Here is a 14025-nt window from a genome sequence, read left to right as displayed (position 1 = left end):
TCCAGGTATTCATTCTGCCAAGGGAGAGGCAATAATGAGCCAGGCTGCAGACAGCACAACTCAGAAACTAGGAAGAGCTCATGGGAAGTCAAACATGCCCAAAAGTCTGGAAGAGGTTGGTTTTGCATATCTTTAAAGATAAATGGTTGTTCTTCATTATGGGCATAACTTAGCTCTCAGCAAAGTTGTCAGTTTTTATCTGGAGAAACACTTTAAACTAATAAATGCTCCCACACCAAATGTCAGAGGTACTTGGCAACATCAAAGGCCTGTTTTGCATTGCACTGGCGATGCTACTCTGTGATATAAGGTGGAGTTTTTCTTTCATATACAACAAAGAAATTCCCAATGTTCAGAAGTCCCCTTCAAAGTCTGGAAAGATACACTGTAATTCGCTATATATTTTTTGTAAACACATCACTTAACCTGGCAGGCTGATGTACTGATAAATGTAGAAGAAGGGAACAGCAACGAGTGGGATGGCTGAAGTGCAGCTGGGCGGCCAAGGCCACAGCAGCAGGCACCAGCAGCGCCTCGGGGCAGAGGAACAGGTACAGGTTTGGTGCTGACAGAAAGAGCTTTCTGTCAGAGTAATTCCAAAAGGCAAAAGCAAGTAGAATTCTAATCTCTGTTCACAAAGTCTCCTTCTAAAAGTCAGTGTGAGGAGGATACTACTTAGAAGCCTGTAATTAATGATTCATTTGCACATGTTCCTTTTTAATGATGATCGTCATTAAAGAAGCACGGTCATTAAAGTTTGTTACTCACTGTCGATAAATACGGAGCAACCAAAGACATGAAATGGGACAAAAGAAAGCTTCCCTAAGGACTCCAGCAAGGGAAGAAACGCAAAACTGGCTCACAGAGAAAAGACCCAAGCAACTCCTGCCACCCAGAAGCAGGGTTTTGGGGCTGCGTTAGTACAGCTCAGCGGCTGGAGGAAAGGGGCTGCAGGGGAGCAGCCCTGTCCATCGGGCAGGTCCTGGCACCAGCGACGGTGGGGACCAAGGGATGGGCTGGTTTGTCCTCACTGATGGAACACGCTTCCCTGTTGACATTGTTCTTAACTGTAACTTCATCAGCATGTGTGATTTTGAGCTGTATTCAAAATATGGTGGAAACCCCTTTTTTAGACAGAGCTTTTCCAAGAAATACCTGTCAGATTAGAAAACAAATTCCAGATTCCCCATTCTTTCCTACATGTGTCTGCAGTCTTCAGCTATGTGATGAGAGGCCTCTCCTCTCATCAAGAGGATGAGGGATATATGACTGTGGAGAGGCATGGGAGAGAAGAAAGGAGGGACTAAATAGCTTTGTATCCTCCAGGTTAATAGCTTCAGTGATCTGTTTCTCAACTTACGCCTTTATAAAGACGCTTCAAGCCTAGTTTTCTTGGTTTCACTTTAAGATCAAGCACTCAATCAGGAAAGAAACTGACGCACAGAAGAGGCTATTACTAATGACTGGAGCAAACAGAGAGCAGACAGTGAGGATCAACCAGAAAGTGAAGGCTGTGTTTGCCGTTCCCTGGCACCAAACACCCTTGGAGATGATGACAATGGCTGCTGGGGATCCCAGCACAGACTGAGTCACCCCACCGTGAAGACACAAGGGCCAAGGACAGGCGCGGGGAGATGGCGGCTGCTGGGCCCACACCAGGGCTGCAGCCAGCGGCTGTGCCTGACCTCTCCACTGCCCGGAGCTCATCCCCGTGGGTCTGGGTGGCCTTCACCTGCTAGGAACCTGGAGCTGCACGATACAGGATACAAAGTGAAAACTACTTTTAAAAGATGCACAAAAATATATGGAAAAGATGATGTGATTAGTTGTAACCAACAAACAGCATTTCCCCAGTAATTTCTGTCCAGGATCCTGTGCCTTTTTCTGCCCTTTTTTTTTTTTTTTTTTTTTTTTTAGCTGCAGTATGGAGCTGCAGACAGCATTGCTAAAGCTGAAAAGGGCAAATAAATACAGGGACCATTTGCTTGCTGTCTCTGTGCACTGGTTTGTGGCAGAGATAGCACAACAGATGATCAGAGTGTTTGTTTGTGCTTTTGTTTATTTCTTTGTTTTTAAGGAGAGCTCCTGACCTGTGCACTGAGGGGTGAAATGATTCACTTGTATTTTACTGGGGCTCAGCAGTGACTTTTAAAGTATATTTTAAGTGGTGAGTCATCTTATGTCTTCCAGTTTCTCTAAATTTCTCAAAATAATGATGTCCTTTTCTTTCCATTTATTCTCAAAAATTTTACAGGAGTCTTTCTTTCAAACTCCAGCCTTCATCTGAAAAATCGTGTAGTAAAGTCATATAAATGACAAATGGCAGAAGGATCTCCTGCCCCTGGGTCAGAGTCGGCAGCTGGTGATGTGCCAAGGAGGTGCTACTGATGATATAGAAATTGAGCTAACTAGTCAAATGATAGATCACTAAGCATTTATGCTAAAATGCAGCAGTCGCTGATCCCCAGCTCTCCGTGGCAGCATGAGACAGCATATGCTGCTTGTCCAAACAGTTATGATTCATGTGAAAGGTGCTAGTGTTCTAGTATGAAAAGCCTAATGAATGCCTGGTACTGCTCACCACCCAAAGGCAATATTACTGTTATACACAAATTCTACATTGCTTTAATTCTGTTTTGATTTATACCAGTTCTACACAACTGATCCTGGGTCATTTCTTCTTATTTATAGTGGTGCAATATGAGCTCATGAATGATCTCATACAACTGAGTATGGATCGTCACATTTCAGTTATCTGATATTCTCCACTGTGTCTTAAAATAAAATATTTAATTGCTAAGTTCCCCTACTGGGTGTAACTGGACCTGGGTCCAGGAAGAGAGGAAATTCCTCTGATTAGTCATGGCTCTGGGCAGCATCCTGCAGTCATGTTTCAGCCGGGGTAGAGAAATGCCACTAAGGGAAAGAGCAAGAATGAAAATTGCTGCAGAGATCTGCTAGGTGCTGGCTGTCCTCTCGCTCACACGGTAGCTGCTTACAAGAGCTTGGAGAAAGAAAGAAACCAGCACATGAAACAGACCTGCCTGTGGTATGGGCAAATTCGAATTTCAGAAACTAGCCTGATGAGTAAGAGTTGAGTTGGAGCATACTGAGCACAAACTGTATTCTTGTTAGAGGAAAGAGCAGATTTTTAAGAAAAAAAAAAGAGTTGTTGCCTACTGGTTTTGACTACAATAGTGGACTGCCATGGCTAGTATCTGCCTTCTAGTAGAGCTCAGTATCTGAACTTCAAAGAGAAAATAAGGTAATCTTTGCTATGAACCTAGTCTGTGGCTTTGAAAGAAATGTTTCCTTAACCCCAGTTACATTTTTAATTGCTTTTATTTTACTACTGCTGGTCACAGATGCTGGCTTTATTTTCATACCTGAAGTGTCAATAATATGAGTGCCAGTCTTCAAATTTTTCTCCTCCTGAATTTATGAGCTAAATAAGACATAAAGCAGACAACTCCATAGGAGTGTAAGAAAATGGAGTGCAAGGAGGAAGAAAATTCTAGAGGTGGTCCAAATGGCACTCAGGCTTTTCAGGCTTATTTTATCATCTGAGGCTGCATCAAGTGAATCTCTTTCTCTGGAGATGCTTAGAGCAATTATATTTGTTATATTTATTCTCCCTCAAAGGCTTGGAGATGAGTCAACAGAAAAATCTTTTAGGATGAAAAATTGAAACTTGAATTACATGATATCCCTGGACACTTTGTTCTGCAATCAGAACAGCATTTGCTTTCCTTACCACTCTGTCTTCTATAAAACAAAAAAACAAAGAAACAAAACCCCACAGCAACTGTCACATCTGTAAATACAATCCCTTTCACTCTTGCTTGCAAGCTCAAGAAACTATTTCAAGATGATACAGGTGTTCGTTTTCTAGAGTTCATTTCTGGTGAGAACATTCCCTCAGCCGTTGTCAGGAACTCCCAAGCGAGAGTAACTCCTCTCTGAAAGCCCTGAAACAGCTCAGTCATGCACAGTATATGCATTAAAAGGAAAGAATAGCACTACACACCTCTTTGAAAGACTTCTTTACCTCCACTAATGGATGCCAGTGTGCAATGGGCTTGCGTGGGTATGCCAGCATCTCATTCCAGTGGTCTCTGCCAAGTCCTTCAGCATTGACTCCCACACGGCAAACCCCAATGATCTCATTATGACCCACTCTGAAGAAAATAGAAAAGCAACACAATTATCTCTTGCTCATAATGCCGTGCACGATCAAACCGAGACTTCTGACCCATGCTATCAGAGCACCATGAGACATGCTGCCAGTGAACGTGGGACCCGCATGATACCTGCACTGCAACAGCAAGATCTGGCCTGATGCTGTTTGTGCATGCAGCTCTCAGAACAGCAAGTCCCTGTCATCACCAGAAACAGTTATAACAACTTTTAAATGATTTGAACTATAGATCAGTCCTGATACAGAATCTGAAAGCATGTGTCATGTAGTGGTGTACAGCAAGAATAAGAACAAGTTCAGTAATTGATAATTCATACACCTATTGCTGCTCTGAGTGAAGACATTTGCTTTCTAAAACTGGATGATGAATTGCAGGACAAGTAAATAGCAAAGGGACACACACTAGTCACTGAAGAAAATGCCATAAAGCAAATACCATACTTAGTATTTTAGCAGCTAATTATCCATGATCATAAGTATAAATGGCTCTTTAACAGTAAATCACTGGAGACAGATTTATGCCAGACAGCAGTGCAATCAAGGTTGTGATAGTAAGGAAAATTACTACTGAGCAGAAAACCTGTGCCCAATGGGATTTTTTTCCTCTCCTGTTCTCCAGAGTCTCCCACCTACCTATCATAATCCATGACGGAGATAAGTAGACTGACTTGATCCATATTCTCTGGGGGAATGTCAAAGATTATTGCTTCATTGTAAGTGGGATTAAGTGTGTTTTTCTTTATGGTGGTTTTCTTCTTTTTCAGTCTTCGCCCATCACAGAGCAAAGACACTTTGACATATGGATCTGAGAAGGAGAGAGAGGAGAAGGCCTTCTGTTTATGGAGATTTATTTTGTTACCTTCACAATATAGAAACAGCACTTTCAAAGGATAGACTTTAAATTATTGTCAGCCAAAGGCACTCCTCAAATGTATTTTTAGAAAAAAAGGATGTTTCTGTACCAGTAGAATCCACAATTCCTCGTACTGGTGTGAATGCTGACCACTCCCACCCCCCCTGCAGAGGGGTTGGACTAGATGTTCTTTAAAGGTCCCTTCCAACCCCAAACATATTACAATTCTGTGAGGTTCAGGCACTGGAGAACCATTACTGCAGATTTCTTGGAAGGAAAAAAAATCATCTGTTTCCGTCAGTGGTAAGGGTTTGCAAGTATAAGAAGGCCACATCTTAAACCTAGAGCCAATATTCATACGATGGTGATAGTGGGCAATGGGCACTCAGGCATTAATTGCATGGACGCAGAAAGCAAACCCATTGCTTTCTGTGAAGCAAAACTGGAACTTTTTCAAAATTTGCCCAAGAACAAAATGTAATGCAGAATTTTGAAGATCAAAACTGGAAGAGGGGGTTATTTTACAGGCATCTTTTTCTATCCAATTGTTAAAATTATGGAGCAGAGTTACAGCAAGTAGAGGAATTTTAAAAAACATTTTCCAATTGTTAGAGAGCAGAAAAAGAAGGTATTAGGGCAGCTCTACCTCACTTGCTGTCTACTGGCTGACCATGGCAGAATGCACTTTAGATACAAACAGCTTCTGTTTGTTATATTGGCTGCTTGGGCAATTTCAATGCATTTTGAAGTGGCACTAAACCTGCAGCATATTATTACAGAAATGCTGAGCTGGCTTTATCTGAAGTCTTAATCCTTAGACTTTTCAAATGGCATCAAGCTCCAGCTAAGCAGAATTGTTTTCTGCAAAGATTTTTTACTGTACTGTTTCTGTATTTTACACAAGTTCTTGATGAAATTCAAATACTGTGACATTGATCTCTGGAAAAGAAACTGCTTTTCATGTAGAACTCCAGTCCACTGGCAGTCTCCTTGAACAGCGTATTCAGCTATAGAATCATTGTCTCTGGATTTATGCCCTTGGGAATGGGTTGAATAGATAATTCTACTTTAAAAAATTTGTGCATGCTTTAAGCATGCACAAAGCTTTGTCATGTATTTCAGTGATGACACATTTAGCACCAAGAGACGTATGTCCACTGTCCACTGACACTACTATCCCAAGGGAGGAGGGGGAAGTGTGGATGCAGTGGGGCCCTTCTTAGTGATCAAGCACCTACCTGAGTATCCAGTGATATCCATAGCTTTGAGATTCCTGCATTTAATGACTGTTAAGGTGAGGCGACCTGCAGTTGGCAAATAACAAAGGGAAAACATGATCTCTCCCAGGTCCACGCTTTCCTTCAATAAAACAGAGAACACATTATATTGGAAATGTTCAAGAATCAGTTAGGCTGCCTCCACGCTCTGACACAATGCTTTGTGCAGGATTCATGTAGCATTCACACTAAAACAGGCTTTTCTCTATGCTGTCATTTTTCAGCGAATTACACTTTACTATATGGTGGTGCCACAGAATTTATTTTTCAGCATATTCCAACATTATTTGGCTAAAAATGAATATAGGGAACAAGAAAAATGTGTGTCTAAATGTTACAGCTTCAAATCATAGTTAAGGATAATCTTCCACTGCCTCAGTGGAGTGTGCATTTCCCATTACTACGTTACAGCTAATGTACTCCTCTTTTTCTGCTCCATTGCTTACACAGAAGTGGCATCTGACACCAAATAAAGACCATTAAGGAAATTACAGTAGTATCAAGTTTGTCTGGAATGTACAGTATATATCTTTTTGTGTCAAATGCGTGACACTAACATCTATTTCCACAATTAGAGGAATATGAAACAAAGGACAATACAGAGCAAGATCACAGAAAGGTGAGACCTTACCAGGCAGCAGAGCCGTAATTTTCTACTTGTACAGTGCAACAAATGCAATGAGGGACTTTCTAGTACATCCAGTGCCAGTGGTTCACCACAGAGAAACTCAGTAATAGAGATTTATAGACTTTGGTAATGTGTAACGTTTCAGCAGAGGCTAGTGATAATTCTGAGTAACATGGTGCTTTTCTCTGAAGTAGAGCATGCATTTCTGGGTGGTTAAACACCAGAGGGACATCACTTTCTTTCAGAAGAGACTCGTGAAGGACCCCATTTAGCAGAAACTGAACTTTTGGGTTTTGACATGTTTACTATAGTTTGGAGCACCAACCTTTCTGACATTCCTTCAAAGAGCTAACAAACATCAGGATTAATATGTGTATAAATAGTGAAATAACCAGCAGATGGCACTCAGAAACATTCAGTACTTTCTGGATTATGAAGAGACCAATACAATTTACTCTTTTGGTGCTCTGTGAGACAACTTCTACACAAAGCATGCATAGTCCTTAGCACCTCTTGTATATGCAGCCTTCTCTATTACATCTCCTAAAAGCCCTTTCTATCATTGCCTTACTAATGGCAATTTGGGAAAAAAGTAGACCAGAAAGTAAGATTATAAACAGGACTGGTATTATTTAAGCAACTGGAAAGCATTAGCATCTCAAGTAAACAGAAAGATTTCCAAATACCTTCCAAAAATGGATTTTAAAAGTATTTTATTTTGTATATAGATATCCCACATCTGTAGAGCAAACCACCTATTTATTTCTGGAAGCAGAGCATCATTTCAATGTGATATAATGATCTGATGAAAAGAAATTGTAGCTGTGAGTAGTAGAGAGATGGAACTGCAAAGATAAGTAAATGCATTAGGCACTTTAAGTTTTGCTAAGTATTAGGAGAATAGATCTTGTTGATGGATGAGATTTTTGCCCAATTATTTCCTTCTCATTCTCTGGTAAGGCAAAGATTAGATATTTATTCCACTTAGATATTCAGAATACTAATGAGTGATAAATAAAAGTTTTGATTCTTGACAGAGACTTCGCTTGGCTTTCAAAGAAATTGAAAATCTTCTCAAGCATAGAGTGTACAAAAGAAATAAGTGGCACCCAAATGTTTTCTGTACAGAGAAATGTATGACCAGACTTGTAAGTATCTAAACAAACATCCCAGAAGGTTACAGCTTGCTGGTAAATATGAATTTAATACTCTTATCCACTCAGAGTTCCTGCTCTGATCTCTTGCTTGCCTCAGAACAAACAAACAAACAGAAACAATGTAATCCTAAACAGCTTTCTTTTCAATGCAACAAAATGATCTGAGTCACAATCTCACTGTCTGTGATCAGTAATGAAATATATGAAAACAGATACAGAGTTATTATTCCTCTACCTTTAGTACCTCTTAATGTGTCTACTGAGAACTAAATTTCTTACCTCACAAAATATTTTAAGAGTACCTTTTTAAGGTATCAGGATGATTTTCAGCACACACTATACAGCTTGTAGAACCATTGCATCTTCTTATTCTTGACCAAATTCCAGCTAATTCTACTCATGAGCTGAGGCAGGCAGCTTGAAGACTGTGTGTGCTCTAAGCCGGACTGCTGCCTGGGAGGCAGAGCATGAATAAACGATGCCACTAAGTGCTGTGAATTGGCTGTCACTTTTACTTCAGCTGTCCTCTGGCGTCCTTTGCATCCCATGAGCTGAGCTGCCCCTTGCCCTTGCTGCCCAACCCACATCTTGGCCCGTCCCATGCCCGAGGACTCCTCTCCATGGCCCTTGGATGAGCCCAGCATTGGCCATGATGGACCGAGGCTGCACACATGGAGGAGTCAGTGTCAGTGATGTCAGTGTTGGTGCTGGTGTCAATGTCATGGGGCTGTCTGCACCCAGCTCCAGGGCAGTGGGTTTGGGACCAGCCCACGCTGCCACCAGCAGGAGCCCAGGAAGGGGCAAAGGGATGCAAGGACCACCAGCCCCGCCTTTCATGAGCTGCAGTGTGCCTGAGAGCAGCGAGGACATTTGGGTCACCCAGCTGTCCCCACCTCTATGGTACGTGCTCATAACGATGGCTCTCAGTGCCTTGGAGCTGGGTCTGCCTATTCTCCCATGGAGAAATGAGAGAAGCACCTTGGGGAAGAGCTCCCTGCCTGCCAGGCTCTCATGTGCAACAGCAACTCAGCCTCATCCCAAAAGCTAGGTGCACTCACCAGACATCCAACTTACAGTAGTCACTGGTTTCAGAATCCTCCTCAGACTTGATGTCAAATTAGCCCCCAACACCATTCTCTCCCCCCTACAAGTGGCTGGTAAATAAACCATTCTCGAGTTACAAGAAATGGATGCGAGCTCTTCAGTGCAGCCAATTTTCAGAGAACAGGGAGCTCAGTATTTTATTGAGCTTTATTTATTTAGTGTCTTAAAATGACCACTCAGAAAATTTGTTCCTGCAATTACCATTTGTTTTTTAAAACATAGCACTTCTTATTACCTTGTTAGGTATTCTTCCTCGTATAAGATGAATTGCATTGCATAACAAAGAACCTGAATAAATAACAGCACTGAGGAGGCACTCAGTAATGAGTGTCTGGAATCTGCATTGAAAACATTGTTACTGCATCAAAACTGAGCTTGAAGATTGTGATTGTATCTCTGCACTGAAGTGCCCCCGGCTTCAATTAGACACTGCATCTACCAGTCTTAGATATAGACTTTACTGATAGTAGAAAAAAAATAAAATAAATATTGTGAAACTATAGCTAGAAATGATTATTCTGTTACCGAAGAAATGAGCACCTGCATCTCACTCTGTGTGCCGGCTGTGCCGGCTGCTCTATCTGCTGCACAGTGCAACAACAATTATGCATTCAGACAACACACTGGGTTGGGTCTACTCTTTCATATGTTATTTGGTTTGTGTTCGTTTGGGAGCAGCCAGGGAGGGACACAGTTGCTAGAAGAGGTCCATATTATATCCTGAGAACACCCTATGGGCATCACATACCCTTCTACTCCTCTCCCTGCACTGAGAGGATTTATCAGGGTAAAAAACTAACGTAAATTGTTCTTTGACCTCATTGTATCAGGTCAAGAGATTTTTCTTTGTGACCATAAATACAGCCAAGTAAAACGTGTCCTGTGGGTACATTATTTTCTAGCAGATTATAGATATTGGGACATTTCCAAAATTCATATCAGCAGCTCTTAGGAAATAATGGAAGCTCTGAATCAATAACCTTTGCAGAATTGAAACCAAAAATGTTTCACTGATTCACAAGCTGTACAATCATTAATTAAATAGTTGAGTGCTAGCTATTTGAACAGTTTATATCATTGCTTAAGTGTGTTCCTATCTTCTTACCCTCAAGATTGATCTAATATATTATTAGCTACCCAAAGCTTTCCTTAGTTATTACAAAAACTGTATTTACCCTTCTCATTTTTGATTAAACAGAAATGTCCTTGAGTGTGTTACAACTGGCTGAGATGTACCAATATGGGCACATTCCCAAAGAATGTCACAGAGAGAATGAGGGGACAGAGCCAAAAACAACGCCTGATGTTTCTGTGGAAGCTTTGCAAAACTGCTGCACATTGCTTCTTGGGTGTGATGTTGGCTCTGCTCTTCTCACATACAATACATCTTATTTGGAGGCTTTTTCCTCAACTGTCCTTCTGTTGGTGTCTCTCCACCTGTTTTTTGTAGCTTTTTTCCCTGTGGCATTATTTCTCTTGGTCAGCTTGGAAACCATTGGCTATCTCTTACTGAACAATCCCAGAAAAACAGAGAACATACACAGGTCAAAAATCCCATAACCTTCTCCTAAAGCTACATATTCTACACTTTACATGTTTTTTTCTCTAGTGAAACCAAGTGTTTCCCCTTCCCAGTTTCACTCCTACCCACAGGTCTTTTCCTTTTGTAGCCTTCAGGCTTACTGCACTCCTTGCATACTGATCGTGTAGAAAGGAAAGGGAAGCTCCATGCTCCACAGCGAGTGCATTCACCATGGCCTGCAGAAGTTCAAGAGCTGCAGGCAGGGCTGCAGGCAGCTCCCAACCACACCAGTGGGCTGCTGGGGAGCTGCAGTACAAAGCAGCATCAACAGTAAAGTGACCCCAGTGGCTGGAATCCCAAGCGCTCATCAAAACCAGAAACTTCTGCAAACTTTCAGAAAGGTTTAGTGGAGAAAAAACAAAATAAAATAAAATCACTCTCCTGAAGCTTGGTGACCACGCAGCTTTGGAAGCTGCTTGCAGGCAGAAGCAGACATCTCACCCTAGGGGCACACCGAGCCCGCACCCTGCGCACACCCGGCACTCCCCAGCACTGCGAGTCCTGGCCGTGGCACCAGAGCTCAGGACAGGGCTGTGCATGCATGTCAGAGTTACAGCTCTTTAAGAAAGGAGCCAAGCCAAGGTTATGAACACCCAGCAAAGAAAGAACAAGCGCTAATAGCAGTGGCCACGTGGTACAACTGGTGAGGACTGTGGGACAGAGAAAAAAGGTGCAGATTTTGCATGTCAAGGGGTTATGCCAGTCACCAGCAAAGATTTGACAGGACCCATGCTTTCAGGCACACGGATGAGGACATCTCACATTCCAGTTTCAGAAATAACAACATGAAGGCGATGACTGACTTGGTGTCCAACTGCAAAGCAGATCAATCATTGCCCTCAGAAGCAGCTAAGTCCTCCTGGGAGGATAATGGACAAGTAGCTATTATGTAGAGGTTAATGTCATTGCTTCTGCACTGAGACCAAGGTGAGAAGGTGGCTTCTCCTGCCAGCTCTAACCAGAGTCTGCAGCACGGGAAGTGTCTGGAACATTTCCTTCTCTGATGTTTGGTTTCTCTTTCAGAGAGAATTCAACAGAACTGCTAAAAGACCCACATCAAGCTCTGACATAAGTTCCAGTAACACATCAGAATAATGTTCTCAGTATAGTGAAGCCCTGTACAGCTGATGGGTCAGTAGTGCCCCTGCAGAACTATTTCTTGCTCTTTATCCCGTGCATGTGGCAGACATCCAGACCCCAAGACCCTTCACATGACAAACAGATGCCAAACGGGGAACTTAACCCCTCGTTCTGGCTTTTATCAAACCTGGTGTCAATGAGACTTAATGTAGGTGAGATAACATCAAGTCACTAATAAGGGGATGAAATTCCAGCAAACCAGGAATCTGGTAATGCTGACAAGCTTCTGCATACAATATTCTTTTCCACCCCTGTGTGCGGTTGCTGCAGGTTCCCAGGGCTAACGGTAGCATCTGCAAAACACCCATCAGTCGGCAGTTGCACAGGACTTACCACTTCAGGCAGTGCAGCCAAAAGAAGCAGGCCAACCCATCCCACCCTGCAGCGCTGCTGGTGCAGGGACCACCCCCATAGCAGATACTCACCGTTGTTGCATACTGAATGTCCTTCCAGATGGAAGTCTCCCGGGAGAGGTCTGAGGCCTCAAACAGGTTCTCCAAGATAACTTCTCCTATCATGTCATGTCTGGAGAACCTGTCAAAGTCAAAGACACTCAGGTGGAGCTTCCTGCTTGCCAGCTCCTCATGGGGCACAGGGAAGTGGAAGGACTCATCGAAGGTGGGGTTCAGAGTCTTCCTGTGGACTCGTGTCTGGAACTTGCGCTTTCTGTCAGGCAGGAGGTAGATCTTCACATAGGGATCTGAGCTGCCACAGAAATCTTTGGCTGGCAAATCAAAAGCCCTGAGAATTCGGACAGTCAGTGTCTCGTTCTCATAGTCATACTTGAGTGTGAAGTTAATTTTTCCACAGGTTTTTGCTGCCTCTTTTTTGGGGTCCTCAGAGTCAACAGATTTTTGCTTATAGAGTTCAGGCTTAATGCGGCCTATGCTGGTTGGCTGCTCAGCAACAGCAGGTGGGTCCATGCCGTAGTCCATGCTGGATACGTGCATTTGCCGAGGAAGGTGCCTTTTGAAGGAGATGTGCCTGTAGAAAGAAGAGAGGACAGCTACGTGTTTTTCCTACGACTTTCCTTTCCTCTTCTTCTGAACTACTAAAAGTAGGCAAGCAGGGAGAGCACATGAATGAGTACAATAGGTGCTCTTGACCTCCATTATGGAGAATGAACACTGACTGACAACCTCCACTGGTCAAAGGAACTAGTCCAGCAAATTTTCTGTCACAGTATTTGCTGCAAGCTGCATTTTTTCACCTGTTACACAAGTAACAGCCCACAGCTAAATATATAAGACCAAACAACTCCTTAACAAGCTACAGACGACCCAGTGTGGGGACTTTTTCTCCCCCTCAGTCCTTACAATTCCAAGACACTGGCACTAAGTTTCCCTCAGGAAAACAAACAACAACAACAACAACAGCAGAAAGTAGAGCTTTTAAAGTGAGAAAAACACTACCAGCTCAAAAAGTTAGGTTTTGTTCTGGGTGTTGCTGCTTTCAAACTTTGCCAACAGACTTTCCTCCAAAAATGATAGCTAATGCTTGACAGACAGACATGCACAGCCTCATCTGGAAGATGGCTCTTGCCTTGAGCTCCCCTTCAGCACAAGTAAAACTTTACACAAGCAAAGCTTTATCTAAGTGAAGCAGAAATGCTTTATGTGGACTTTTATTTCAATATTTTCAATATTTCAGATTATCTGGTGTTTACAAGAAATCTATGGAGTTATTTAACCATACTAATAACTTGTACAGCCAGAGAATTAGCTTTTGGTGACATGTGGTGCTCAGAGACCTCACTCCTTTTTGGCAGGTTCCTCAAAGGCATTCTGGGCTGGGCTGAATCAGAGCCCAGACTGCACAAGGATGTTCCCCTATGTCCTTGGGTCTGGTTATCTCCTGTAGTTCATGCCAGGCTCAATTGTGTGAGAAAGTGGGTTTGACACCTTCCCATGTACAAACAAGTCCCGCTTCATTTGTCATGATTCAGACAGACTGAGGTGTTTTTTTTTCTCCTCCCAAATTGGAAAGGTGCAAAAAAAAAACAACCAGAATGAGCGTGTGCATGACAGAGAGACAATCAACTGTCCAAAAAGTAGTGCAATTTAAATAAAAAGGTATTTTATTGTAC

At 42.5% G+C, this 14025-nt stretch overlaps 1 protein-coding gene across 1 annotated transcript in view; it reads right to left on the bottom strand.

Moving 5' to 3' along the window:
* The window catches only part of SYT6 (synaptotagmin 6), a 50567-nt gene that overhangs the window by 14578 nt on the left and 21964 nt on the right, over positions 1-14025 (bottom strand). Inside the window, exons 3-6 of the mRNA XM_080568978.1 lie at positions 12365-12923; positions 6290-6410; positions 4832-5003; positions 4028-4178 (exon numbers count right to left, since the gene is read on the bottom strand). Coding sequence (XP_080425104.1) covers positions 4028-4178; positions 4832-5003; positions 6290-6410; positions 12365-12923 — 1003 coding nt within the window. The remainder of the gene's footprint in view (positions 1-4027; positions 4179-4831; positions 5004-6289; positions 6411-12364; positions 12924-14025) is intronic.

Source organism: Anser brachyrhynchus (assembly GCF_964034855.1).
Source record: "Anser brachyrhynchus genome assembly, chromosome: 27".
Taxonomy (NCBI): domain Eukaryota; kingdom Metazoa; phylum Chordata; class Aves; order Anseriformes; family Anatidae; genus Anser; species Anser brachyrhynchus.
Note: the sequence above shows the minus strand (reverse complement) of the source record. Positions and strands in the feature narration are given on the sequence as shown.